The following is a 27,773-nucleotide window of genomic DNA, read 5'->3' on the forward strand; positions in this document are numbered from 1 at the left end:
ATAAACCATTATCTTTATTATACTTAATATATATATAAGGCGTTTTTAGTTCTTTTATTATTCAATATTAAAATACTCCTAACGAATACTATGGTAATTTTTTTTATTGCCACACTAAAATTCTATTTTTATCTGTGGCAATGAAAAGAATTGATACCATATAAATCTAGCAAATTACGAATAACGCCTACTTGTTTTAAATCACTTTTTACTTATTAATATTTGAGTATTATATAAACATTTTTTCACAAAGTAAATATTTTATTTCGATGCATGTAGTCATTACACTATTTAATATAAAAAAATAGTTTACGTATTATTGACTAATATAAAAATTTATGCTCTGTTTTATGAATTTTATGAATAACCTAAAATTGTTATTACCGCAGATTCAAAACAGAGTAAAGATGTTCATGCTTCAACTCTAGAAATGTATCTAAAATAAATTATCTACAAATAAAGGTCGTAGTCCATTCCGTTCCCGCCACTTAGGTAGTCATAAAAATAGACCGCCATTTCATCCAATGCTTCGAATCTCGGATCTGGTATTGACTCTTCGCGGATTGACCGTGCGGACCTGGAAAGATATCTAGACGGAAATATAAGGATTACTTGTTACCTTTCTACAGGCTTTATAAAATTAGTAACCCTTGTAGGCAACTATTCAAATTTAAAATATCTTTATTCTATAAGCCATTTACATAAAGTTATAAATCATCCATTATTTTAACATATTTAATGTTAGTAAAGGAGTCAATAAACCCTTATAGATATATTTAATAAGATACTTTTAATTTTGGATTCATAACTAAGAAAGAGAAGGTCTGAGATTTGTTGTGGTGGATTTGTTGACTTTACAAGACGAAATTTAGGTGTTAAGAGTTTATTTTTATTACTTGTATTTATCGCATGTCTGTCAATAATTTTATATGAGTATAATTTTGGCTTAAAATATGTATCGAGTAGCAGCCGACAGAATATCAATATCTTTTAAAAAAAAGTACGACGTAATTTTGCTGAATTATCACGTAGTAAATTTAAAAAGTTTCTTTAATTTGTTTATTGTATTAAAATTGTGAATAAATCTTGAAACAGTATGATGGATTTCCAAGTGACAAAAAACGGCTGGGAAGCAATTGTTTTAGCCGTAGAGCAAGAATCCGCTAGAGTTATAATATATTAATTTAGATAGATATTTTTGGAGATGGCCTATGCCTTGAGTGTCTATGGGCTGAAACATCGAATGTATTGAAATGACCATAATCCTTTCTTTGTTTAAATACATAATGAAATTAATGTACATTTCAGTAAAACTTACCTGAAATCGCTTTCGGAATCCAATTCATCTTCTGAAGTAAATCTCTCGCGAATATCTTTCATGATGCAGGCTTCTAATTTTTTGTGCTGCACAGAAAAATTGTATCAGAAATTCGCGCGTATATTACGCGTATATACGTAGGTACGTGTGATATATTTTGATGTTACATTAATTTAGTTTTTCTATTGAAATAAGACAGGTGAATAACTTCTGTCAGTAAAAATTCTGCAGGGACGAATAGTAAACAATAATTAATTTAAATATGTTAGTAATACAAATAATGGAAACGCTTTTTCTTATAATTATATTGTCATTACGTTATTGATTATTTTTGAAATCATTGATTTTTGGATAGGGTGTACGATACATTATGTAACCGCAAATGTGCAATATATTCAAAGATACATCTATACCAAATCATCTTTTATAGATTATAGTTTAATTCTTACCTTGTAGCATCGGAAGAAGAACATGGGTTTGATGAGCTCTTGAGAAAGAGGCGCCATGTCGCGTTTTATTTCCGGTACGCATTGCTGGAATATGTATACAATTTTAGTTTTTTTTCTTGCTTATAATTAATTGTAATTAATACAGGCTTTTCCCAGAAATCAATTTCAGATCGAACATAGGTTACAGGACAGGCAAAAATACATTTAAAAAAATGTAATGGAACAATAGTTTATAGTAGCAGAAGTAATAGAAAAAACATGACAGGCTGAATTACATTAAATTACTTTTTGATTGGAAAAAATATAAAAAACGAGATCTAGATTTTTTAATGGCAGTATCTCTATCACCAAATTCCGTGTTGTCATCGATTTATGGGAATCTCAGTTTACATTACGATTATTTCTACTATAACCAATGTTTACAAGGTGAAGTTAGATTTTAAAAGAAGACCAAAAGGCATTACGCATAAGCAATTTCCTTAAGCGAGAAATGACTAAAGACTCCAGCACGTCACTAAATCAAATGCTAGGTACTATAGTATCGATCTTTATCTACTACACGGTCACAATATAGCTTGGTGAACGTCCTCCGTGTTTACAATGGTCAGTTGAAGTAAATCCTTTAGAAGGTACGGACGTGTCCCTAATTAATTTAAAAAGGAATATATCACCTATGGATTCATATATGCCGGAATATTACTACGAAAAGTCTGGTTCCAAATGACCGTTCAATATTTCAGGCCTTGAATGCCTAAGACGTTGATGCTGAACGAGAATGTATCCCATCCCCAGAGCTGAAACGAGCAACGTCGCAACACGTGGTTAAAGTGAATCATCACAATCATCATAATTTCAGCCGTAGGGCGTTCATTGTTGGACAGAGGCCTCCCACAAAGACAAGGAGGATTGGAAGTGACCTGCATCGAGCATCTGCTAACGATCTTTAGGAAGTCCGACGGTGCGCTCATCGTAGTCCAATACAGAATTGTCAGTCCTCAGTTGACTTATCGGGTCCAAGATCCGAATAGAATACGAGAGTGAAGCTCGTCGAATTGCAAGAGAAATCTTTTGTTAAAATTACCAGCAAAACGTTTAACAATATAACTGAAATACAAACCGAGAACTTCTGACAGAACTGCAAGCCGTCTTGAATATCGCTCTTTAAGGCTGTAGAGACAGGGAGGTTGTTAATGCGCTGGGTGATCTGTTCGTAGTTTGGTTCCAGGGAGCTGTCGATGTAACCGAGTTCCTGCATCACGCACGTAACGTTGCGGACACGACCGGCACTCGGCCCACGTGAGATCAGTTCCAACCGATCACGTATATCAAGGTCTCGTTGAGGTTCAAATGATTTCATTTGCCTTGGACCCATCTGGAAATTAAACGAAGTCATGTTACCTCTCATAGCTGTAGTCGCTTTTGATATAAGCGCAGTTAAAGACCTTAGGGTGTAGAGAGTGAATGGAAAGAGATTCTCTACTCTAAATGAAATGAAAGACTGTTGTGTGAAGTAAACCGCATATCTGTGATATACCAAACGCTGTTACGATACTTACTTTTTATAATTCGTACACCCCATCAGGTTTTGGACAAGGCTTTACAAGATTTGAAATTTATTACATTATTTCTATTTTTTTACACTTTATTATTCTCTTCATAGTGTGTTTACAATTCTTGTTTTACTTTTATTTTCATTTCCTCCTGTTTTTAGATATGCTTATTCTGTGCTACATATGCTTCCACTGTTGCGCGGCGCAAGAGTTATAGTCCTAACATGAGTATATAAACATATATTGTTTGATAATTTTATATCAAAATAAGTTACGTACCGACATCCTACCGGCTCCGAAGTAAGGTGGTTGGAAGAAAGCTTGTTGGAACTGCTGCGGGTATGCGTACGGGTTGTACTGAAGACCAGGCGGATAGAACATTCCAGGAGCGCTGTACGGCGTTGGGAAGTACGGTGCCGCTGGATTGAAGGGTCGGAACTGAGGGTTCATCATGTACGGTGGAATTCCCGCTTGTTGTAAATTAGGCTATAACACAAAAGTATAATTATAAAAATTGAACGAAATAGAATGTCAGTGTTCACGTTAAATCTCTAATTACTAAATGTTGGTAATCATAAAACAATTCAGATTCTTTTTCTATTTTTAAAATTAATCCGTGCTTTATAGAAATTCACTACCTCTATGCGTACCATGAACCATTAAAATGAAAATATAATCACATAATTATTTGTATCGCAGTATACGATATAAAAAAAAAACATAAAATAAAAAATCAATAAATGAAGTGATCATTCTGAAACAGTTTTTTTTAATTAGGTTGTGACAGGTCATTTTTTTTTTGCAATACGAAGATTGTCCCAATACCTAGTAATGAACAAAAGCTGATTTTATGTGGTTCTTATATTGTATACGTTAAGTAAATATATTATAAATCATTAAATTATTATTATATAAACATTAAATAATAAATTTTAAGAAATTTAACTTCATTTTGAGACATCCTTGCATCGCCTCTTTAGCTCAGTGGTAGAGCACTGGTCTCGTAAACCAGGGGTCGTGAGTTCAATCCTCACAGGAGGCATCATTAGCTTATTTTTTATTACATCACAATTTTAAAATAAGTAACCTAATTTAATAATTACCGAAAGAGGTCTAAATGACAAAACTCCGTTAATTGGTGTCGGTTTTTGTGGTTTCATATCTATGTTGGGCAAATCATTTTCTTGATTATGTATAGCGCCATCTGTCGGCTTAGTGATGGTTTGCGTACTCGGATCTATGGAGAAACCGGGCGGCAATTTCCCGAGTAACACGGACGGCATTTGCGGTGAGTTCGGCCCTTCTTCAAAAGATGGCGGTGAAGAGCATTTAGCGTACGCCTCTTTCATCTCTTCTCTTATTTGTTTAACAACTTCAGGTCCAAAACAGCTTTCATAAATCTGGACAAAGTTTTTATTGTTATTTATTTAATATGATATTTATTATTATCTTATATTCATATTTTCTATATCTTTTTAATTAGGAATAAGTTAAAAACTTTTTCATTTTAAGTGAAGGATTTGAATGTAGTTTCTAATTTCCATGTATAACACTCAAGCAGTCGTGGCCGAGCGGTTAAGGCGTCTGACTAGAAATCAGATTCCCTCTGGGAGCGTAGGTTCGAATCCTACCGACTGCGAAGTAAATAACTCTTTTTTTTAATTTTTATATCATTTTAAAAGGCCAAAATTTTTTTTAATTTAAATTTACATATATTTTACATGATTTATTTATAGTCAAATATGCACTTACCTTCATCATAGCATACTTTTTAATAAATTTATCGTCACTGCTGCCAAGAGCTTGGGCAGAAACACCGAACAGGCAAATTACAAAAAGCGATGTCCGTAACATTTTGGATCTAAAAAGAAGAAAAATCTTTTAGTGTTCATTAAAAATAACATTATGATGTTTTGGAAACTTTTGTGGTTACAAATTATTCGTCGTTAAATAGATAAATAGTCTATAGATAATCCATAAGTTAATAGGAATTAAAGATATATTTTATCATAAAACGAGATAAGAATAGACGCTTTCACTGTTTATACAAATTCTGTTTTTTTAAACTTAGTTACAAACATTTTCATTCTCCATGATAAATATTTAAGAAAAAGTACTGTCATTAGACAAATCGCTTTGAATTTTTTATCTGTATTTAAATGCTGCAATAGCAGTTAAATGTAAAAATAAAATATAGTACAAATTGATTACGTCTTTTAAAATAAACAATATTTTGCTGTCAACTTTTATATCAATTATACTATAATTACTTAAAAATCATATTCTTTAATACGAACCAGTTATTATTTAATAAATTGTTATTAATTTTTTATTTCATTTTTGGTTACCGGTCTTCGCTGAATTAGCGAAAAATTATTTATAGTTATATATATAGTTTTGTTTAATTTACAGAACCGATCCGAAAAATCATTTTTAGTAATTAACGAAATATTTTTTAACGTGAATGTATTTACTTAAAACCTATAATTAATTGTCAAGTAGTAATGTTAATCAAAAATTGTTAAACATAATATAGTTTCATTGAAAAACCAAAGAGGAAGCCTGTGTACAGCCGTGGACGTCGGATGATCCGATGATAATTAATTTAGTTGCGAACAAATGGCTTCTGTAGCTTTTAGGTTCTGGAGTTAAGACAACTGGCAAGTGGCTTGCGTCCGTCCTTATTAAGGTTGGGAGACGTTGGATGCGGACCGCATTCTATCAATCTTATTGGAAATATATTGGGAGGCTTATGTCTGGCATGACGAACGGCTAAATAATAAATTGGTGATGATGAATTTAATTGTAGAAACGCTATAGCATTCGTGATAGCGTAGTAAAAGTTTTAGTGATACAAAATAATAGGTTATTGGACGGCAGCCCCATGCGCTGTTCAAATCAGGTCCAAATCACTTTCGATACCATAGTAGCCGAAGGAATAAACAAAACACGATGTTCGGCACAGATGGGGTAGCATCATATGCCGCAAACTTTCAAAAAAGTGTCACGTTCCTTAATAGTGAAGAATACGCCGTAAAAGTATAATAGGTTATAAAATTTTTCATCCAAATTATACATTGTTAACTGAAAAGTTTTTGTGTTTGGTAATGTATATTCACTGTCGTTAGAATTTATTGTCTTCGATAAATTTAAGAATCGTTGTACTTCTGTTTTACAATTTTTCAAGCAGGTGTTCAAACAAGTTGTTCTTTCGATCGCTTTCTCAGAAGTGAATCCACTTTGTGTAAACTTAACAACTAAAAATAGAAGCTAACCTAAGACAGGTTGCATCTAGTAGTTGTGGACACGTTTTATTTATTGATTTGCATCGAACAGGCGGATGAGGTATAATAAGCGTATCTATAAAAGTATTGAATAAATTCACGTAAGTATACTGCTAATGTTAAATAAGATATTTTTTTGAAATCAGTATTACGTACAAAATATTACTGTGAGTAGTCCTGTATAAACGAATATAAACGTTTATTCACTAATTGATATTATCCTAGTTTAATAATAAATTAATAAATTCGTATTCTAACGACTCCTCCTCCATATATATTTAATAATTAAAGAAACTCGTATTCTAATGGCTGCTCCTCCGTACATATTTAGGAACATAATGTTTATGCGCCAAAATTTGAATATTTACATAAAAAAGTAAGAGTCGCTTGATAGAATTGTAGTACTTGGTTTGTCAACTCATTTACGGGATTGATATTATAATATATAAATAAAACATTGTTAAATTTCATTAATGAGCAACTGTTGAGTTTCTAACTGATTCTTCTCAGCAGATCAGCATTTCTTTTAAAATATTTGATGATTCAATTGATTTAAATTAGAATTATATTGAATTCCTAGTGATGGCATCTTTCAACTTAAAGCTACGAGGGTTCCTAGCGATTAAATCTGAGAAGATCCTATAACAAACAGAGACCGGTTTTTATGTGGTCACTATTACATTGTTACTACAGTAGTAGAGTAACTCATTCCGAAGCTTTATTTACTTTCCAATTGGAAACGGTTGGCAGCCGACTACATCCAGCGTCTTCCGACGATCGTTCTAAATGACCTTAAGTAGATAATAACATGAATAAACCTAAAAAAAATATTTAAAGATTTACACAATTAGTACTTAATAAAATTTTAAAAAATGCATATACATATATCATTTACGATGGTACTTATCAAGGCGTTCGCCATTACAGACGTTCTCACTAAGTTAAGATAAGCCACTTAAATTATTCCGGTCTTTATTAGGTTAATGAGTAAATAAAATTCGCATATACAGTGACCCCGCGAGTACCGTTACGTGTTTGCGAAGATAGCATAGTACCAAAGATTAGCGTAAATGCCATGAGAGACGTGGCGTATGATTTTACGGACCGCAATAATAACGTTGGTACTTTAGTGTTTTTGTTATAGCGTAACTGCGTCAGTCGCATTGGTAATTCCCCGTGAACGGAGGCAGATGATAGAGCGAAGCGATGGGAAGTCCGTAGAGTAGGCAACGCGCATTAGCATATCACGACGCAGGTTATCATGCTTATAGCATTAAAGGTGCTGTTATTGTGTTGCGGTAGTAATCTGAATATTTGATATACTTATTATTTTTCAGGCTTTTTCCAAAAGATCTGGAAAAAAGTTCTCGATTTTTTAAGTTTTAAAGTAGCTGCGAGATTAAAATTCTGATTGTCGTCAAATGTAGTAGATTATAAAACCTATTTATATCTCTGTGTTTACTTAAGGCATCTGATAGGCTAGTGATATTTTTTAAAACTACACCACGAAGTACCAAAATATTTTTTTTGCCTGCGTAACTAAGTGACTGTAAACATGCATAAATTATTATTTTAAACACGGTTATAGGCTTTTTCTTACTATTTTATAATTACATTATCTTCTATTTGTGATTCGATTTATATTTATGGATACTATAATTGACAGCAAATAAATTCACTCTTTTAATGTTTTTACAACTAAAAACAATCACCTGTATACGATAACAGTAATATACACAGAAGAATAAAATATTCATACTTAAATCATAGCACACATAAGAAATAGGTATGTGAAACGTCACATAATGAAAGTATATCGACACTAAACCTAGTCTTAGTGTAAGGAGTAATAAAGAATATTAAAACCAGGCGTGATATTACAGTAGGCCATTTATATTTAATCATCTGTGAAATACGGCGTTAGCGCAAGCGGAGCGGTGGGCGTGGATCTAGATTAATAAATCCCGAGCGAGCTTAGTTCAATAACTTCGTGGAATCATGCGAAGCCGTTATACATATCAGCGAAATAACTTCGATCTACCGGTATGAGGCATGCGAAATTGGCTTTTTTACGAGCAGATGTTCTCCTCACTAAAATTTTGAATATAGAACCTCTTACACTGCGTAAACACATTTAAAAGTTAATGTCGTATAATTCTATGACATGCCAATGAATAATTTGTAAGAGATATTGTCTTAAATATAAATACTATTAATTGTATAAAAAAGTTTTTAATTATTACGATGAAATACATTTCATCATAATAACAATAGACCACAATTTTAACCTCTCAGCAAAAGTTAATAAAAATTGACTAGATATGTTTCAGTTTTTTTTGGATTATTTAGGCAATGTTAAGTTAACACTAAAAGACGACAGCAAAAACTATTTGTCGTGTTTTTTATTATCATAAGTCCCAAAGTGTCCACAGCAACGGCGACATGTCGATACCTACAAAATGGAAAAAAGTCACCGAATAAAATGGCACCTATAGTAGTAGTATAGTTAAACGTAAAGATACTTTGAAAAAATAAATTACAAATTTTCACATAAAATGCGAAAGAACTTTTTTTTGATCTATTATGTAATAAAAGTATATGTACAAGTTGCCTGATATTCATTCATGCTACTTATTTGATAACTTATATTGAAAGATATTAAAAATTAGATAAAAAAAAATCATTGATGAAATGTTTCGATATAATATTTCATCAATAATTTTTTTAATAATATTATTTATTGTTTTGTATATATGTATATATAGTGAAAAGGGTCTAGTAATGATTTTTGCTTTTTTATGTAATCTTACATTCAATACTTAGGCGTCAATGTTGTGTTCCTCCTTACGTCGTATCCTTTACCATCAAGGATCGCATTTGTTACCTTGATTATTCTATATATTAGCAATGCATGTATTTAAAGACATTTTGTTTGACGTATTATAATGTAAAATTGGCCAAAGTTCTGTTAAAATAAATCTGCCACAGACTATTAACACCCAAAAAAACTACGTACGTACGTGGAATTATTAATTATAGCAATTGATCTGAAAAGCAATACTAAATTCATTTAAAGAGTAGAGAACCTTGGAAGTAGAATAAAGTTACCAACCTATCCTTAATTAAAACACTTTTGTGTGCAAAAACATCATAACTGTTCAGTAGGTAACGCTATTACAGAATGCTTGTATTGACAGAAATCCATGGCTATTTATTTAACAGCGGTATAGTAGAAGTATGATGAAGGGTTCTCACTTTCTTTTTTCATTCACTTTCTTTTCTTTTTTATTTCCATGCTCTTCTGTCATACTTCACATGATCTATCTTTCTTCTACTTAAATTCTACGATTTCTATCTCTTTCCCTCCTTACTATCACAGCTTTTAGTTATTAAACTTGCTAAAAGTATATTGTCGGTCGGGACTCTTGGGTTAGCAATATGGGCTATAATATAAAGCTTCGCAACAACTTAGTTTGGATGGTCCATGCGTCCAGTCACTCTATATACATATATATATATATATATATATATATATATATATATGTCATATACATGTATGTATATATATATATATATAAATATATACATACACACATACATATATGTATACATAGATTTTACCTATATTTAACTTCAAGAAAAATTGTATAATATAAAAAGCTATCGAGTGAGGGCAGCTGGGAAAAGAAAGATCCGTATCTTCGATTCTCGGATTTAAGTCAAAGTAAAAAAGTTTTAGCAAAATTAATTTTTTTTTATGTTTGACGTTTTAAAGTCCACAGATAGTTGTTTAACAAGTTGAATCCCTTTGTTTAATCACTTATTCACGTAATTATCAGTCAAAGAAATCTCTAAAATGTATTAACAGAATAAACATGTTCTGACAATTACGATATTTAATGTATATATGATCTGTGTGTAAATGTATGTATAGTTTGTGATCTAAGAATGAATTGCATTATTTCCTCCAGAAATGAGCTATTCACCACCAGAGCGCGCTGTTGGTGGGGGTCAGTGACCGCGCGCGGCCTTGCTCTAAGGCGCTCGCAGCTCGCATCTGCCTCTGACGACTTGCGTAATGTGCCGACATTAAGATGCGTCGGTTTGTTTTTACACACAACTTGTGAGAAGCCATGAGTTCGAGTGTATTTTTTTAAATTTTCTTTGTAAATAAAAAAATACAAGAAATAAAAATTAAATTCGTAAAGCTGTAAGATTCTGGAGACCACGGGTCGGCTAAAGCAGCGTAGGATATTAATCCCCAAGGTAGGCAGATGACTTTGGTAAAGTCATCGGTAAACCTACGTTCAGCCGTGGACATCCTGCGGCTAAAACGACGATGATGATATATTATTTCCAAAGGATGGTTGACAATTTGTATTTACTTATTGTACTAAAATTAAATATGTAGATTAAAACTAAACAGTTCTAGTTTAAATTTTAAAGGTAATAACACGGTTGACTAAATGCGCATATGAGACGATAAAGAAATAATATGAATTTAAGTTTTCTCTCTGTAAGTCATTGCTGAAAATAAAAGTTTTAACTCGTTCGTGTCATAGACGTTAATTACGTGTTTTTATATGATGGTATTTATTTACGATGTTTAAGAGTAACCTTTTGTCATTATTATTAACATAACTTAGATATAAGATTAAGGTTAAGAAAGGATATGAAAATGCCAATGAATTTCTAAAATCTCATTATTTAGCATTTATAAATACAGGTCGCGCTCTGTATTTCCTCTGAACCGTACATCTTTGAATTTAAAAATTTTGTAATTCCCAGGAATAAAGAAATATAACACCTTAATTAAACTATGAAAAACATGTCTCGATAAGCGTATTATTAAGCTATGTGTATGAGTATAAAAAATGTTTACAAATATTTTTAAATATAGATATCCTTTTAATTTTTAATAGCCTTTTCAATCTGGTTCCGAAACGTTTTTACTTTTATCTGTGGTAAAACTTTTCGCACTATATTTATCGCTGCGTAGACAATGAATTTAAATTTGACATTAAACATTGAACGTTAACAAGATGGCGCATAAATACATGAGAGAACTGCCATAGATTACTTAAATTGACCTTTAACGACTAAAATTGCAGCCATAACTATTTATGGAAAACGGGTTTATATTAACCACGATTTTTTTCTAATTGCCCGTGTATTCTATAGGCATTTATATTATGATTATAAAAGGCAGTGCAAAGATAAGATTTTTTTTTATAAAAAATGTTTATTTATTTTGTCACTGGGAAACGATGTGTGTCCGTTTGTATTTATAGCTTCATTAAATTTAAGGCGGTAGAGTGTTAATAACACTTGAATAAATATCCTTATTCCAAATAGAATATTACACAACAGAAATTTACATTAAACTAGCTATCTCGAAAGACTATACTGCCAGGAGCTTTTAGCTTTTCACGTTTAAACGCGCAAAGTTCATAGCAAACTGTTAAATACGCAAAGTTTTATTAATTACTGTATTTAGAGAAAAAAATTCAAATTTATCTGTTATTTTATAATTATTTTTCCATGAGAACTTTCCTTAAAGTAGAAACTTATAAAAAAATAAAATCGATAAAGTCGTCCTCAAGTCATGGCGTAGCCAAGGAAAATAGGAATTCTGAAAGATATTCTAGAAAGATAATCAGTTATTAAACTTTTTAAATTCATTACATCCCCTTAATTAATCGTAGTTAACGGGATATACCATATAAATGTAGTTTATTAGCTAGCTTGTGTTGTAAGCACTTCTTGATTACTACCTCTGCATTAACATAATATGACTCTGTGAACTAATATATCACTTTTTCACCATGAAAGCGCTTCACTGAGAAATCATGATGAAAAGATATATGTACAAGAACGTGACTGAACTTATGTCGATGATGTCGGGACAAGTTGGATGATAACTGGTAACTGAATACAAATCGCAAACAAATGACGGCCGTTACTATTCTTGAGTTATTTTTAAATGTCTACATTCTAAATTTGAAATTCTTTAACGCGTAAGCCAAACGTGTTCAGGGCTTTGTCACGCCAATTTCGACGAAGCCAAAAATTATTAACAATATATATATATTTTTATATTAAAAACATGTTACAGATTTCAATTGTTGTTCCTGTTAGATAAAGGCTAAAAATTCGGCCAGTGTTTATAAAATGTTAAGTCTGTTTTGTAGGTACCATTAACCATACCATTTTTACTGACTCCTCTGAAATTAGTCAATGTTGAAAATGAATGTCATAATTTTTCGCTCGTTAAATAAGAGCTTAGTTTATGTACGTTATATCGTAAATGCTTCAAAATCATTATCACCATCATCTACGCTTTAAGGCGCTCAATTCTGGACACAACCCTCCCCCATAGATTTACAACAAGGACGGACGACCTTGTTGTGTTTGGATGTCCAACTACATTTATGATTATTTTAGTTCATCCACGAATCTTCGTGTTCCTGTTCGATCTAGTAGAGAAATCTCGTGAGTATCTTTCTCATTGGTTCTTTTGTTCGCAAATGCAACTTTGCCTATGAAGTCCAGAGTGAGAGACTATATTTTAGTGTCTTAAGTAATCACTAACACATATTGGTCGAGGAGATTCATTTAAAGTCACTTTTAGATGAGAAAATATTTTATAATTTTCTGAACGTTGTCTAGTCTAGTCGGGAAATAGAGATATTTGGAAACAAAAAAATATAAGGCACACAACATCTAGTAATATGAAATTGAAGAACAAATGCTTTAGTCTGTATCGTTATCATAATTGTCATGTCGGTTGACATATCTTTTCCCCCAAAGATCGCCACGATGATCGGTCTTGCGTCGCATTCAGCGACTTTTCTAGACGCTGACTATATTATACCTTTTTAATCTGCAATTCTAAGTTCAAAAGTCTTGTATTATTCAGATCCTGACATATGGGCACGTATGTACGTGTGAACGGCTGAGCTTTGCCGCCAAATTGCACCGACCGTTACATTGTTCCAGCGTAACTTGTTTTAGTGTCGGCTTAAGTGGACATGCCTTATCTTCTATGCTTCGCGCGCAAAGCGTAACATTCGCTGGGTCTTGACTTCGAACGTTCATTTTGCTGCGGAAGTTAATGCTGTGTTTGTTCGATGTTATCTAGTTAATAAAAGCTTGTACCTTTTCAACTAAGCCGTTATAATTTCCTTAACAGTACTACACAGATAATAATATAAATCATTGAGCTATTATATTGCTGTTAAATGTCATTTGCAGCTCTGAATTTATATGCTCTATTATTTTAATCTACATATTTTTTTACGTATATAAGTTTAAAAGGAGTGAAAGTATATGTACATAAATAAGTATAAACAGATATTTTTACCAAAATTCTACGAAAAATAGTTTCGGAAATAATAAAGCGCGTAATGATAATTTATAAAAAAGTCGTTTTCCTAATTTGTATTTCTAGACACTAAAATTTTTGTTTACTATCTGTCCCTTCCGACTTTGTACTACCAGGAGTTATTGGCCAGTAATATTATAATAAAAAAATAATTCAATATAACATATTTTATAGTGATCACTTTATACCGGGTGATATGAAATGCAAAGGCTTTAAAGCTCACAACCAATGACTTTGTATTTATGCAAATTAGTGTGTTTATAATAAATGTTTGTATTTTGTGCCTTTGTACAGATACCATAATTGTTTTAACATTTTCGATTTAGAATTATTTTTGCTCAAACACTGGCGACTACTAATACATAAATACGTTTCTATTTTCTCCTACACGTTTGAATATTTTATAAACAATACTTATTATGATAATGATATTGCATTGCATATAGTTACATCATGTTTATAAATACGCGTGTGAAATAAAAAGTAGTCTTCGAATCTTTTACTATGTGTAATACATACATACAATATGATACATTAGTGACAAATTAATTTCAAACATTATCCGGATTTTTATTAGCCGTACTTAAATTTGTATGGTATAATTTCGTATTATCGAAGTGGTAATGTAAATTACAAAAATGTTTTATTGTTTTTATATGCCGTGAATCCTACGCAGGGATCCTTAGTAATAAATAAATGTGTAAAAATGCTCGTGTATTTTTATAATAACATAACTCAAGTGCTCAATTTTTACATTTATAGACTTAAAAGTGGGTTAATAAGGTATTAACGGTATATAGTGTCTTGCTGACAAAGTTTGAACATATATTTAACTGTTCTTGTTCAATTAATATTACATTTGTATAGATAATGGATAAGCTGAATAGTTTTACTTGCTAAAGGCCGTATAAAAAATAAATATTCTCTTCATTAATTAAAAAATTATTCATTGTGATCATCATTTCAGCCGACAGAAGTCCAATGCTGGGCATAGGCCTCCGCTAGAGATTTCCAATTGGACCGGTTTAAAGTCGCCTGCAATCAGCGTCTTCCGTCGACCTTAACTAGGATTTGATGTACAAACGCGCCTGTTCAGCTAGGCATGCTGATTTTAAATATTTAATGGAATCAGGCGTTATTTTGCGGAAGTCCATCCTAAGTAAGCCGCTGATAAATGCGCATGTGGCAAACAATGCGAATTACATACCTGCTACCGCCAAATCACTCAACACGTGTTTCACCCCTCCACGGGGCATCTTCAGCTGTTATGTTACACCGATTAGTGCTAAACACAGACTTAAGTAGGTTGTCGATCCACCCTGTGGGAGGACTTACTACGTTCTGCTAGCTGGTCCGTGGTCTCCACTCAAGAGACTTAGAGTCCTAGGGACCAGGGTTCTGCACTATGTAGCCTGAGCCATTACCGCTTTAACTTGACAATATACTGGGCCATGTCGGTAAATGCTTTATATTTATAGACAAAATTTCGATGCATGCTTTATTAATACTTGTATGGCTATCTTATTGGCTCGGTAATGGTAAAACCGACTTTACTTGTAACAAGATGGACAAGAAATAAATTGCTAACAGACTAAATACAGACACACTAACAAATACCTGTATGTGATAACATCTCGCTTAATATACGTATGTAATGTTATTACATTCAATTCACACAGAAAGGCGCTCGTTAGTATAATAGCAACATGTAAGTTAACCGTTTAAGGAATAGATAATTCTATACCTAGTCGACTATCCGATCTTAGTAGACCTAATGCGGGACATGTGTATTTAAGTAATTTAAATAAACCTACTATAGGTTTTCACAGATAAAAGGAAACAAAATACTCTTTGAACCAATACAAAATGTCGATAGTATTGATAAAAAAAGTAATAAAGCCATTCTCGGTGGCCAGGGTGTCACATGTACATATATAAATACAAGGCGTTTGGTTACAGGTATAAAAGCTTTTAGGGTGAATGCATAGCACACTTATCAGCAAAAAGTTTTAAAGCTTTTTAATCTATTTCCAATTATCCGTATAAAATATAAATAAAATCATCTCTTTGAAATATGTAAAATTGATTATTTTTTTTAAAAGAATGCTTCATTCACTTCTGGCAGTACAGAATCTGAAGTGACAGATAGTAAATCATAATTAATTTTAATATAGAGTAATCCTAATTTTGAAAACTACTTTTTTACTTTATTATCATTGCGTCATTTATTATTTTTCAAACCAATGATTTTTAGATAGGGTGTACCATATGTAATCTGACAGCAAACTAGTAATGAGTGGGAAGAGTCTCCACTAGGTGGACTGGGCTGAAAAAAAGAAGAGTAATCCATTTACATCTTCGAACTCTTACGTCTATAACCAATTATGGTGTGTATATCGATCATCAAATTTGGTATCGTTTTTTGAAATATTATCCCTTATAAAAACAAATTTATTTCCATTTATCTAATCTAAAAATTGATTTAAAAACTTCCTCGCGATTATGTACTTTATTCATAAGTACATATTAATTATCTTAATAAATTTATACTCATATGTATTACGGTATTTGATTATAATTATAAAATTTATCGTTTCGGAAAAAAAAATTAAAAAAGGAAATAATAAAAGTCGATTTAATTCTTGAACGAAGTCTTGTAGGTCACTTTTTTAAAGTTTTTAAAGTCTTTATAACCAGTCAGTTAAACAATGATCCCGGGCGAGAATTTCATAACTAATTTAATGGAGAGGTTTATTAAATACTCTATGGTGTTTGGAATGCTAAGACTTTGCTAACGCATTGGGGTAACGGTAAGCCGTCAAACGTAACCACAGTTGGATTTGTATCGGTTGAATAGAATTAGAAGACGTTAGGCAAAAAGGCTTGTATGATAATTGCAGAGTGGCTCTTCCGGCGACTCGAAGACCAGTTTCAAGCGAGTTTTTTTTAATCGTTGTGATGTAGTATAGCGAGTAAGTTGTTATCTCAATTAAAAAAAAAAAGAAATCGCACTCGTATCTCGTTTCAATCACGACATGTAACATTTTAAATTACTAGTACTACTTATTTTTAAATATAGCAAAAAATATTTAAACTAGATTAAAATAGAGAATAGTTTATTCTATGAATATAAAGGACTACATACATAGTAAAATATCTTTCGTATATAATTTGAATATTTATTTATGTACATTATTTTGGACAACATAGCGTGATGACAAGAGACATAATTTTCAATTAACGTAGTAATAGATCGTGCAACAATTTCTCATATAGAATTTGATGTAGCGAACTTTATAATCAGTCATGGGTTAATTTCTAATGCGAAACATTGGTAATTAATTAATTGAAGTTGATGATTAAGTCTGTATTAAGCGGGTATTAAATATAGTATCTGTATTAAATATTTCTATAAATAAACAAGTTACTCTGATAGATTTCGTTCTGTCGTAAGTTACTGGCTTGACAAAAACAAATAAATGAATAAATCAGACATTTATAAAATATCTTAATAATAAATAAAAAATAGTTAAATAAAAAAATATACTTTTTTGTACACTACAAAACTAAAGGTAAACCATTACTTTTACGTTTTGATTGGTGTCCAATATTTAACACAGCTATAAACAGTTGTTATAATTCACTCAACGATTTGCATGGGAAATGAGAAGTGTATATAATATTGCTTCACGCGATTATTGTATTATTTCACTTTTTTTAAAAAAAACTTCTCCTCTCCAGGAATAAATTATAAACAATAAATATGAGAAAGAGATAAACCTTTTAATCAAAACGTATCAAGTATGGTTTTTGAACAAAGCAATATATGGCGGTTTGAGAAATGTAAAAAAGAGCAAATTTTTATCACAAAATTTTAAGTTAGTTTAGGGAAAAATTTTAAACTAATTATGACAGTATAATTATAAATGTTTTAGCCTTCATCTCTAACTTTGATGTATGTTGTATGAAGGTGCACTTATGTCCGTACGTTGATGGTTTTGACAACGAATAAATTACTCAATGACGGACGTAACTGGATATTGAGACTTGACGGTTATCAAGAGATCGTTGACCTTTGCCTGTGAATAACAACGAAAAAAGGTTTTAATAAAAAAGATGTGTTTGTCGATGGTATACAGAGTGACCTAAAAATAAGTCGTAATCTCGTTATAGAAAATAAATGAAGGAAACTCTTTTTTCTTCTACATATTGAACATAGTTGAATATATTAATTTATTTATGTTTCTTGAACTTATATCATGTACAAATGCGATCTCAATGTTGTATAAATTTTAAGTAAATAGTGTCGCATTGTAGTATCATCTTTTTTTTAATTTATTATTATTGCTATTTAAAAAAAAAAACAACAAGAATTCCAGATTATGCATACTGATATAGTGTTAACTTTAAAATAGGATTTTTTAGGGTAATGCTAATCTGAAAAAAAAATAGAAAAAAAAGTGATTTGTATTTTGTTAGATTTGAATTTGTTTATACATTTTCTAATGTCCAGTCTGTTTGAACTTAAACTCTGAGTCTAATATCCTTGTCTTTTAAATAGATACCTCAAAAGAAGGTCTCGAACTCTGAATAATTTTTTGGGCATAACGCCCATTGTTTCGATTGTATGACGTCCACAGCTGGACATAGGACTCCTCAATAGATTTCCAATAAAGACTAGTTGAAAGCGGCGTGCATCAGCGTTTTCCGACTACCTTAATAACGTCGTCCGTCAATAGCATTAAACTAGAATTAGAATGATCTTCCCGTTAATGGCATCCTTTAATTTAAAACTATGAGGATTCTAATGCGCCCTGAACAGAGGAAAGCCCACAAGGAACTCAGACGGGACTTTTTTGTGTCCACTTTCACAAAAATAATAATTAACTTACTTCAGATTCTTTTCATCACTTATCACAGAATAAATGTATTTTCTACCGTTCTTATGTTGATGTGTTACAACGTCATATATAACAAGATTGCATTATTAAAATCAAAAATAAATAAATTTGGAACTTCTGATCGTTATAACAAGCGCTCAACAATTATGTTTATCCAAAAATGTATAATGGGCCTGCATTTATCACCTCTTGAGATATTACGACCACATTAATCAAATACCAGGTATAAATGAAACAAACGAGTGAAAACGTAATATCTAATTGGCATTCATTAAAAAAATTACATATAATTGTTGAAAGTTGCCTAACTAAAAGTTTATTTGATTATCTGTGGTATGCAAAATAAAAAACTTTATTAAAGAAGATAATATAGTAATAATGCGTAAAGGCATAAAAAATTAATAGGAGACTAGTATGTATAAAGCATAATATAGGAAAAATACGAGATATTATTTTACAAGTATAAAGAATTAAATAGATTTTAATTCTTTATACTATATTATGCTATATAAGTATTAGATCACATATTTATTGTAAAAGAAACTTTTTGATATTGTTCTTTGGCTGTATCTAGTGTGTACCATATATGCAAATAAATAAAAAAAGATCATTCAAAGTTTATTTGTCTGTCTTATAATAAATATCCTTGTGTTTTAGACTTACAGATTATAAATATCCACTGCCTAACAAGTGTGACATGATACGATGAACTTTAAAGTTACGTCTATTGGTGTTACACACGCAATATGTAAATCAATTTCAATGCGATATATACTCTTTGCTATGTAAATAAAGTTCTTTATTGTTAAACAGTTATAAAACCCTCTACGCTTTATGACTATCCGTGTTCAGTACACCTTAAAATCATATATGAGTTAACTTTATCTTGTATCTTTGTTCAATTTGAATATAATTGAATAACATTACTTACGAGTGCGATGACCGTCACAATTTGTGATTACGTAAAAAAAAAACGAGTTGTTAAAAGCAATTAGCGTGATATATCGTGCGTTTACAAATAACAGTATACTAGCTTTTATGGTTATTATTTTCGATGGACGTTCGCATTTCTAAAATAGGGCCTGTACGTGATCGGCCTCTGATAAGTCGTGCAGTTCGACCTGTCGTACACAAATCGTGTAGAGAATAAAATGAGAAGCAGTAAATACACTGATATCTCAAATATTTAATGGAATCAAGCGTTACCTCGCAGAAGTCCACCCTAAGCAAGAAAAGGACAAATATTTAGCCACTTCCGCACATGCAGTGGTAGTCGTGCAATGAAATGCACCGCCCGCCAGCCCGCTGATAAATGCGTAGAGATTTGACTCTGTGTTTGGCACTAATCTAACATAACTCCTGAAGATGCCCCGTGGAGGGGTGAAACACGTGTTGAGTAATTTGGTGGTGGCGGTTGTGTGATTCGCATTGTTTGCCGCATACGCATTTATCAGCGGGCTGGCGGGCGGTGCATTTCATTGCACGACTACCACTGCATGTGCGGAAGTGGCTAAATATTGGTCCTTTTCTTGCTCACACTGATATCTCGTCTGGTCTTTCGAAACCCTTTTTACTGGTATTGTCTGTCACGGTCATTGCTATCTTGTCGATACCACAGTGCATTAACGGAGAACAGTTTGAACTCGCGGTGTTAAATTTAAGACAAATTTTAATACAATTATCATGACATAAAATACAAAAATGCCAGAATAATATTACCAGCGACAGTGTATATATTAGGGAGACCGGAAAGTAATGTCGTTTTCTTAAGCTAAATTCACCCGACTACATTTTAAACAAGTTTTTATTTCTGATCAACAATATATTCACCTTCGTTATCAACAACCTTTTGCCCTCTTGTGTAAATTTTCAATGCTGGAGCGGTAAAAATCAATCAGGTTTTCTGTAAAATATGTCGAAAGAAACGACATTACTTTCCTGTTCCCCTAATATATACATTCATAAAAATTAATTCATTTAAATATTTTTCATATGTATATATGCTGCACAGCAGTGTTGTAACTGTACATGACGTCAGGTTGAAGAATTAAATTATAAATTTTTATTAACGTAGATAATATAACAGCAATAATAATCAACTCTGGCTGTTACTAGATAGTGGTATATTTGAATTATGAAATTTTATATCCAATTTTATCCAGATTTGCATCGCATCGCATCATTTGCATGATAAATATATCAAAAAGCCGAGTGTTAGTGCCCTCAAATTTAAAAAAAAAACATGATATTCACATTGCCAGTTGTATGTCGCCTATTCATGTAGGAAAATCATCAATATTATTTATAAGAAAAACATTATAACAAATGTTACGTTTTATTTATCAGGCTTCAATCGATTATTCATAGTCCAGAAAAGACACCGATATTCGGTTTAGTTATATAGCAGCTAAATAAAAATAAATCGCTAAGTAAATTATCATATTGTATATTAACTTAAGATCAGCTTCCAATTCTATACTACTTTTTAAATATTTCCTTTACAACAGGAGGCAGATATTTACAGAGTAAAAGAATGGGATTCGCGAGAAAAGTAGTGAATAACTTCTTTTTTATACTAACAACACTGTTAATTAATACAAAAAAATATGTGTACCATAAAGAAGCATTATAAAGAAAATATAAACAAATAATTTTTGAAGTAGAAAAATAATTTTATTGGTAATAGTTTATTAAGTAGTTGTTGTTTAAGATATGAATGAATGAGGAAAAATAATATTGGAAAATGTAACAAAGATGTAAAAAAGAAATCTTTGTGGTTTTTATGACTGTCATCTTTATTTGCACAAAACTTTCATGGCCACCATTATCTCTAAGTATTAATTCACAAAATTACGCCGCAGATACCATAAAAATTGCCACACTCACAGCAATCGAACTGTAACGTGTTTTCGGTAGCCGTGACGTATTAAAAAAGTAATTTTTTCATAGAATCGGCGACATACATTTCGTCTTATCATTGATTTGTGACCAACAATCACGTACGCCATTCAGCTGTTCAAAAAAATTCTATTACAGCGGACGCAGATTCACAAAACGCGTGCTCGTCCACAGAGAGTGAAGAAAATTACATTTTGTACTATTTCCGAAAGAAAAAAAAACAAAAAAATTACAAAGATAACTTGCTTGTGTAAATATCGTTTTTATTGTATGATGAAATACAAAAACGATTTTTATCACGATTCGTGACGGAAGATCTATTATGTCGCTTTGACATCTCTATTTACAGCTATATAAATAATAAAAAACTTAGATAGAATTCAAAAAGCAATATCTTTGCGATGATGACAATTTTATAGCATATTTTATATTATATACAGTTTTTCTCGTAGTTTATTGTGGTAAAGAAGTATAATAAAAGCGTTTATATTTCTAATTTTCCTGGTTCTTGCTTCAATAAAAGAGTATTACTACAAAGTAACGAAACAGCTTACAATTTATTTTACACTATCAGATCCACCTATTAATATTACTTATTATATTTTTCGAATCATATTTTTATTACACTTAGTAATCGATTGTTAATAATAAGTAATTTTTTTTTTTAAACCATCTGTTCAACTGTTTATTTAACGGTATAACTTCCTTCACAGAGCATATAACGTATTGCAGAATCGTTAAAAATAAAGCTCATATAAACTGGTTCCAGATATTAAAAATAATCATTATAGAAAAACAGTATACCCTTAAAATAGATACAAAATGCTTTTCTTTGTGCTATTCATATACCATTTTAAAGTTTTTGACATATAGATAAAACAAACTTTTAATCAATTTGTTACGTTTATGCCGAACTACGTGACCGTTTTAAGAAAACTAAAATATAAGATAAATATAAATTAGAAAAGAAATTTAAAAATCCGTCAATTGACAGTTGTAAGTACTGCTCTATGAGTGTATTGTTGTTATATTGAACTTTATATGTCCTACGGCTACTTGTACGGGGTAATTATGCCTTGCTAGATATGGGCTAAAACAACGATAATTAAAGTTTGAAGGTATATGAGTTAGCTGTGGATGTTTCTCAGGTCAGATACTGTCTGGAACTACGAAGCTTTGAGGTGAAGAATGTCTTTATAGGCGAGCTTAGTCTGATTCTGGCTTCTATCGAATTGGGCTATTCTAGTGTGGGATTTAGGATTTCTATTATGATGACTTGAGTACGACCTAAGTGACCACTATAGAAATTCTAAGTGGATAACATATGAATAAACGAATCTAATTTTTTTAATCATTTTCAAAATTACGGCGTATACAAATCATAGTTATTTATATTACTTTATATTTGTTTATTTTATTTATATATTTTGATTTAAATTTTGCGTATTCTGTTAGGGAGACCGGAAATTAATGTCGCTTTCTTAAGTTAAATTCACACATTTTTAATAATTTTTTTATTTTTAATCAACAATGTATTCAACTTCGTTATCAAAAATATTTTGCATTCTAGTATACAAATTTTAAATGCCGGAGCGGTAAAAATCAATTGATTTTTCTGTAAAATATTTGTCATAATTTTTATTCAATATTCATTTTTAATTAACTTGTTAAATATCCAAAATGAATAAATGCTCATTAATGAAAGAATTTAGGAGTGGCTAGTACGTAAATATTGTGGCTTATAATCGCAGTTTGCGAGTTCATTTCCCATCAGATGCATTTTCAAAATCATAATTTCAGCAAGGAGACATCCACTGGACATAGCCCTCCGTCATAGATTTCTAAAAGGACCGGTTGAAGGTGGTCTGCATCTAGCATCTTCCGGTGACCTTGCGAATATTCTATACTACGCTTGCCAGTGCGTGGTCTTAACTCTAGAACCTTAAACCCTGCCTACCGTCAATTCAACTCAGACGAATTATAATAAGTTTATATTGGGATAATTATCGCATTACCATTTATAAAACGTAAAGATAACATCTTTAGGTAATCGAAAAATTTTAAAATTCGAAATCCTTAAGCTATTTCAATCGTCGCACTAAGTCTACATATTTGTTTACAGAACGCACTTTCTTAATGGACCAATGGACCAATGGACGAAAAATTAACAATTAGCAATAAAACAAATATATGTAAATCATGTCATTTCAATAATTATCTTAATGAATGTGTCATTAATAGTGTTTATAAAAAAACTTTGGATATTAATATTATTTTATGCAATAAAATAAAGCATCTTTCGCATATTTCTCCCGTTATAATTACTGTTATTTCTTTTAATGTTGGTTAAATGTCATTTAATCAGGTTTATGTGTGACAACACTTAAAAAGGATTTAACTTTTAAGGGGGATTTTTAAAGGGGTGATTGTGTAGCTCATTTGATAGCAAAAAGCTTTTAAACGTAAAACACCTAATTCAAATCACCCTTTATACTTTATTAATATGCGTAAACATGTTATTTTAATTAATTTTACCTATTATAGCTGACTGATAGATAGATCTATATATATATATATATATATATATATATATATATATATATATATATATGTATATATATAAATGGAACATCTTTGGAATATTATTTTTGTTCAATGGGTGTTTGTTAAGAAATAATTTTATAGAGCTCCACCTGCATTGGCTTTGAAGGTTGATGTTAATTAAGTTTGCGAAGCGCACTGGTCAAAGATAGCATTTAAATAAATAAATCATTGATAATCGTTCGTTATTATGCTAGTAGCAGTAGGAGGATTTTACCCATGTCACTGAATATAATTGAACTGGTTTCGATGTCTTTGATGGTAGATGGTGAAGTTATGAATCTACTTTTATTTATTAGATTTTGTTTATCATAAATATTGTGAATGCTATACATAATAAGCAGGTGCTTCAGAATTTTTATTCGTTATCGATGTCGATTAAACGTAACATATTTAATTCAAACTTTCTGAATAAATAAATTAAAAGTAATAAACTATGTTTTACACGTAAAATAACAAAAAGGTTTATAAAATAAGTATTACACTACCTATGTCCATGTATATTTCTTTTGCTATATTTTTAAAAAGAAGTTTTAATTTGATTACTTACATCAATACCTTGTAAGTAAAAAGTGTCTCTTAACTTTGTTCTTTACAGCTCAAAAGCTAAGATGATTGATCACATTTCTTAAGAAATATATTTTGTTAAATATAACTCTATTCAAATATTTTTGAGTTCTCACGGTTTTATATATTTTCCTTAATTGACGTGTCTGGTTAGATACTTATGTCTTGTAGGTTGTTTATTGTTTATATAATATTGTTCAATAGCTCATTTTAGTCATTATTAAGTTAATATGCTAATGATGCGTGCTTATTGTGTTTGATGTACAAAAAGAAACAAACTCACCGTGGCTGGGGCGAGGGAAGAGGTGTCTCAGGCGCAGCTATGCAACGCGGATGGAGCAATGACTCGGACGGTCGAACTTGACCTTGCGGGAGCGAGCCGGCGAGTACACGCGAAACGCTCGACCGTACTCGTTTTATACTCGCTCGGTTTGCGAGTACACTGCTCTGCTGTTTGACGAACAACTTCTATATTCTTCTGTTTCATCAAATTCATCGAGAAGAATTTCTTTTTTCTCGACTCACAAAGAATGGTAAGAGAATAAGCTTCAATGTGCTGAATGTAAAGCTCATTTGTTCAAGGAATTGCATTTGTTTTTGTGTTACAATAATTCAAAACATAAACGACGCGTATAACTCTTTTGTTGTCTGTCAATACATGTCAAACCTTATCCGAAAATCGATGGTTTCAGAAATAATAAACAACGTAAAGAGAACATAGTAAGAAAAGGTACTTTCAAAATTTGGATTAATACGTATCAAAATCAATTAATATTTACTATATGTGTCTTGCAAAACTTTGTGCAGATGATATTGGCCTATCACATTCTAATATAGAAAAATAAATTAATGTAATATATTTAAGACATAATTGTATATAGGTTAATTCGAATTAGGTCTTAACAAAAAAACTATTTATTATTCTATTATAAAAAATAAATTTTAATGTCAAAATACGTATACACCTACGAAACCGTATGAGTGTAGTATTGACGAACGATTTGTTGCGTTAGAAAAATGTAACTACCCAATGAGACATCGGTTACAAATAATTTACTTGTCATATACATATAGGTGATTGAAAATAGGTGTAATGCTTTAAAGCTTTTTGTTGTCAAACTAGCTATGCATTCACATTCTTTTTAAGCTAGTACAAAGTTCTTCTGTTTTGCGACCATTTTCTTTATTCTTCTGTTTCATCAAATTCATGAGATGAGTTTCTTCTTTCATTGTTGGTCGACTATTTATTTAGTGTAGGCCTGTAACAGTAAGGAGCCACTAATACTTATTTCACATCGGTTATATTATTAGAAGACAAAATACAGTGCAAAGCGTCTGCTACAATGAAGATAGAAACCATAAAAACACAAACAACATAGGAAAAACTACAAACGGGGTAAAAATAATAACATAAAAATGGCGAGCAAGGTAAAAAGAAAGTAGTTTTCTGGAATCAAGTAGCCGAAAAAAAAAAGTAGTATATTTGTAACATTGTGCACGGGTTCGTCTAAATTCTAGTCAACTTCTGTTATATTTTTTTATCTTTTATTTCTGAAAACTCGTCTGCGTCTAGTCAATCGCCCTCCTCGTTTCACCGCACTCGTGCCTCTAACATCTCGCCTTTACGTAGCAATAACTGATAACAATAGCGTTTTAAGCGTTTTATTTTGTTGATTTAAAATAAAAAAATGATAACGATAAAACATTGAAATAAATAAAGCTGTGTATAATAATCATTAAAGTTAATAATTATAAAAACATGTCACAAAGAAAGAGGAAGAGACTATATAAATTGTTGCTTAAAAATAACGAAAGTCGTAGAACTATTGCTATCACTTTTTTTAATTCATTCACCTCTATCTTGGGAAGCCCAGGATTTCTTTTACAATTTAATAATTTTTTACTTCTATTTATCTTTTTTCCATCACAACCTGAGTTATACATCCCTCTATTTTTTTTCACGACATCTCACATTCTTCTGGCTTACTAACCTTCTTTACACAACAACTTTCTTTGCTTCTCCTACGCTTCCAAAATAACAAAGTAGATTTCCTTTTATATCACAGTACAGTTTAATTTTTGTTTTTGGTTATATACCTTCTATTTGTATATTTAATTACATTCTCCCTACCATCTCTTACAGATGTAATGAATTTTATCAATTTTCTACCAAATCTTGAGCTTTTTACATATGTAAAAAAACTTTGATTAAAAGTTCGTCAGTGGTATTGTCATTGTGTAAACGATGTTAACCATCCAATTTAGATTGACCCGTTCCACCCCGACACAACTCAGGAAATCTGAAAAAAGAAGCAAGCTGCGCGTATCTTACTTAACTGGTTATTTATTATGGTACTTTAGTTATGTGGTAATTTTCGTTTTTTATACACCAAGGTAAATGAACACCGCAAGGGAAGTTAATAATTTTAACGATTTCTATGTAATATTATCTGTTACTGTCTAACAAATGAATTATTATACGAGTACTTTGTTACCGCTAGGGATTAGGATGGTGTCTCGTATCACAAATATTAGGATTATCAATGCTATACTCAATGCTAGCTTATGTGTAGAGGGTAAATACTGCTTTTAAAGTTTCTTTAACATTTTATGGTAGTTATTATTTGAGCTGCGAGAAATGAATTTCTAAGATTAAGTATCCATTACGATATTTTTTTTTAATTTTCATAGTTATTTTCGAAAATCGTAGCTATTAATAATATAATTTCAGACGTAGGTCCACTATTGAACATATGCCCTCTGTTGTTTTCCAAAAATACCTATTAAACGCGGCCTTTGTTCAGCTTCTTTAGATAACCTT

General features: G+C 31.2%; 1 protein-coding gene and 2 non-coding genes across 4 annotated transcripts; 2 read left to right on the top strand and 1 right to left on the bottom strand.

The window, feature by feature from the left end:
- Positions 1-415: 415 nt before the first annotated feature.
- On the bottom strand, positions 416-25,311 carry LOC137929789 (uncharacterized). Of its 2 annotated transcripts, none has more exons than XM_068772895.1 (8): positions 25,236-25,311; positions 5,070-5,178; positions 4,421-4,717; positions 3,597-3,803; positions 2,885-3,139; positions 1,768-1,851; positions 1,319-1,404; positions 416-577 (listed from the first exon to the last, which is right to left on the bottom strand). In XM_068772895.1, the coding sequence occupies exons 2-8, from the start codon at positions 5,169-5,171 to the stop codon at positions 451-453; spliced, it is 1,158 nt and encodes a 385-aa protein (XP_068628996.1). In that variant the 5' UTR covers positions 5,172-5,178; positions 25,236-25,311; the 3' UTR covers positions 416-450. The 2 variants fall into 2 exon arrangements, with proteins under 2 accessions (XP_068628996.1, XP_068628995.1); XM_068772894.1 differs by having other exon boundaries at positions 416-589.
- On the top strand, positions 4,288-4,359 carry TRNAT-CGU (transfer RNA threonine (anticodon CGU)). Its single transcript has one exon. It is a non-coding gene; the product is annotated as a tRNA-Thr (tRNA).
- On the top strand, positions 4,875-4,956 carry TRNAS-AGA (transfer RNA serine (anticodon AGA)). The gene has a single exon. It is a non-coding gene; the product is annotated as a tRNA-Ser (tRNA).
- Positions 25,312-27,773: the final 2,462 nt, after the last annotated feature.

The sequence above is a fragment of the Battus philenor genome, unplaced genomic scaffold (assembly GCF_028537555.1).
Source record: "Battus philenor isolate CCGP_79_NKW_IND1 unplaced genomic scaffold, ilBatPhil1.0.hap1 SCAF_5, whole genome shotgun sequence".
Taxonomy (NCBI): Eukaryota; Metazoa; Arthropoda; class Insecta; order Lepidoptera; family Papilionidae; genus Battus; species Battus philenor.